Raw genomic sequence first — 2,500 nt, 5'->3', positions numbered from 1 at the left:
TGTAAATGTATAATGCAAATAATTAAATAAGAATGAATTTAAAAGTAATAATAATATAAAAAATGTGTGTATATATATATATATATATATATATATTCGTATATAAATAAAAACTATATGAAAAAAATATATAAATAAGTAAAAAAAAAATTATATATAAAAAAAGTAAAAATACATAATAAGTGTGACTGATTATTCACAAGGTTAAATAGATATCTATATAAATAGTCAATTGTTTGGACGGTCCAAATGTTTGGACAGAGCAAGTCAAACGAGCGTGGTTGTGTCCGCACAGAGAGGATCGTCCTGGGGAAGGAGACGGTGACGTGCCCCCCATCCAGAACCATCACCTACAACAGCAGCTTCATCACCCAGTTCCGCTGGGTCCTGAAGAGGACCTTCAAGAACCTGCTGCTCAACCCACAGACCTCCATCGCCCAGGTATCCTACTGCCTCCCGAAAGAACACGGGGCCACAGGTGGGTTCAGTTGGGGTTATGGTCTTGGCTTCGGTGTTTTATCTCAGAATCAGGCACGTGCATATACAAGGAAATTGTCATGGTGAGGATCTGTGTTTTTCTACAGATTATTAGAATTAAAGAAAACAAAAAAGCTTAACAGACTGAAAAAAATTAATAAACAAATTAACAAATAAATAAGTGAGTTAATAAATAAATAAATAAATAAACAAACTAACAAGTAAATAAATAATAAACAAACAAGTTCAAGTTCAACAAAATAATATTTTGTTGAACTTGAACTTCTTTGTTTATGATTTATTTAACTAACTATTATAATAGTTATTATTATATATTATAATCAATAATATAATTATAACTATAATAACTAATATAATTTATAAATGTACTTGTTTATTTACTTGTTTATATATTATATAAACAAGTAAGTTAATAACCAAACAAATAAATAAATATACAAACAAGCAAATAAATAAATAAGCAAGTAAATATATAAATAAACAACTAAATACATAAAGAAGTAAATAAATCAATAAATAAGTAAATAAATAAATAAACAAGTAAATAAATAAGTAAGTAAATAAACATGTAAATAAATCAATAAGTAAGTATGTATGTGAGTAAGCAGATAAATAAAATGGAATAAAAAGTTAAAATAAAAGATTAAAATAAAAATTGCCAAAATATGCACAAATAGTGGAAAAATACAAAACAGAAATAGCCACACATATGCAAAAATGTACAGATGACAAATACATATGCCATTCTATGTACAGGATAAGTTATAGGTATGGGTATATAGGGTTTCCATTCGAATGATCTGTGAAGAGTGGTGAATAAATGAATATTATCACTGTGTTCAGGTGGCAGTGACTTTGCTGCTGGCTGTGATCGTAGGAGCCATTTTCTTCAACGTCCAGGACGATAGCATCGGTCTGCAGAACAGGTTGTCTGTTCTATTATCTCCTGTTTCCCATCTTCCATTTTGTACTGTTTTTCTCCACCTTTGTTACCCGTTTGACTTCTGTATTTATTCATTGAGTAGTTCATGAAAAAATGGGAAGTGTGTGTGTGTGTGTGTGTGTGTGTGTGTGTGTGTGTGTGTGTGTGTGTGTGTGTGTGTGTGTGTGTGTGTGTGTGTGTGTGTGTGTGTGTGTGTGTGTGTGTGTGGTGGAGAATATTTTTATTTTTCATTATTATCAATTACTAATGAATTATTTCGACAAATTATTTACTAAGTTACTTATCACTTACTATTTTTTTATCATTTTCATTATTTTATTATAGTATAATTTGTAGCTTTGGTAGCACTAGTAACAGTATTATCAATGGCTGTAATACAGTAGTATTGGTACAGTTATATTATGTAGATAATTTTAGTATAGTAGTATTGATGTTAATAGTATGTATTAACATTATTCGTTGTTATCAATTTACCTGTGAATAAGCTTTAAAATTATTTAAATCAATGCGATTTATTTCAACCATTGTGTGTGTGTGTGTGTGTGTGTGTGTGTGCGTGCGTGCATGCATGCATGCGTGTAGGTTTGGTGCTTTCTTCTTCATCACTACAAATCAGTGTTTCAGTTCGCTGTCGTCAGCCGAGCTCTTCATCACAGAGAGGAAGCTGTTCACGTAAGACACAGACACACACACACACACACACACACACACACACACACACACACACACACACACACACACACACACCTTCTTGGTTATTTAAGGAGGGATTGGCTATTTTCCATTACCCCAAAACACGTTAAATCCTTCTCGAAAACAGGAAACTGGCATTATAGTCACACATCATTTTTCATGGGTTCAGTGGTCTTATTTTATTATTTTTTTCTGGGTTTTATTGACTCTGGCTGCATCCACACTAATGTAAGAGAATAAAAACAGGAAGGTGAGTGCCTTCCTGGCAACCTGCTGTCGCTCACTCTCGATGCGGCAGTCACGAAAAACAGTTTAAAACATGGAGGAGGTGCTACGGCGCAGACATGGGAAAGGTTTTCACAATTT

The 2,500-nt window shown here is 32.4% G+C and overlaps 1 protein-coding gene across 1 annotated transcript in view; it reads left to right on the top strand.

Annotated features, from left to right (window-relative positions):
• LOC307247541 (broad substrate specificity ATP-binding cassette transporter ABCG2-like) overlaps positions 1-2,500 on the top strand; it is a 16,936-nt gene that overhangs the window by 10,461 nt on the left and 3,975 nt on the right. Inside the window, exons 12-14 of the mRNA XM_080023706.1 lie at positions 296-441; positions 1,342-1,424; positions 2,024-2,113. Coding sequence (XP_079879832.1) covers positions 296-441; positions 1,342-1,424; positions 2,024-2,113 — 319 coding nt within the window. The remainder of the gene's footprint in view (positions 1-295; positions 442-1,341; positions 1,425-2,023; positions 2,114-2,500) is intronic.

Source organism: Zeus faber (assembly GCF_960531495.2).
Source record: "Zeus faber genome assembly, chromosome: 22".
NCBI lineage: Eukaryota > Metazoa > Chordata > Actinopteri > Zeiformes > Zeidae > Zeus > Zeus faber.
This window is presented reverse-complemented; position numbering and strand designations above follow the sequence as displayed.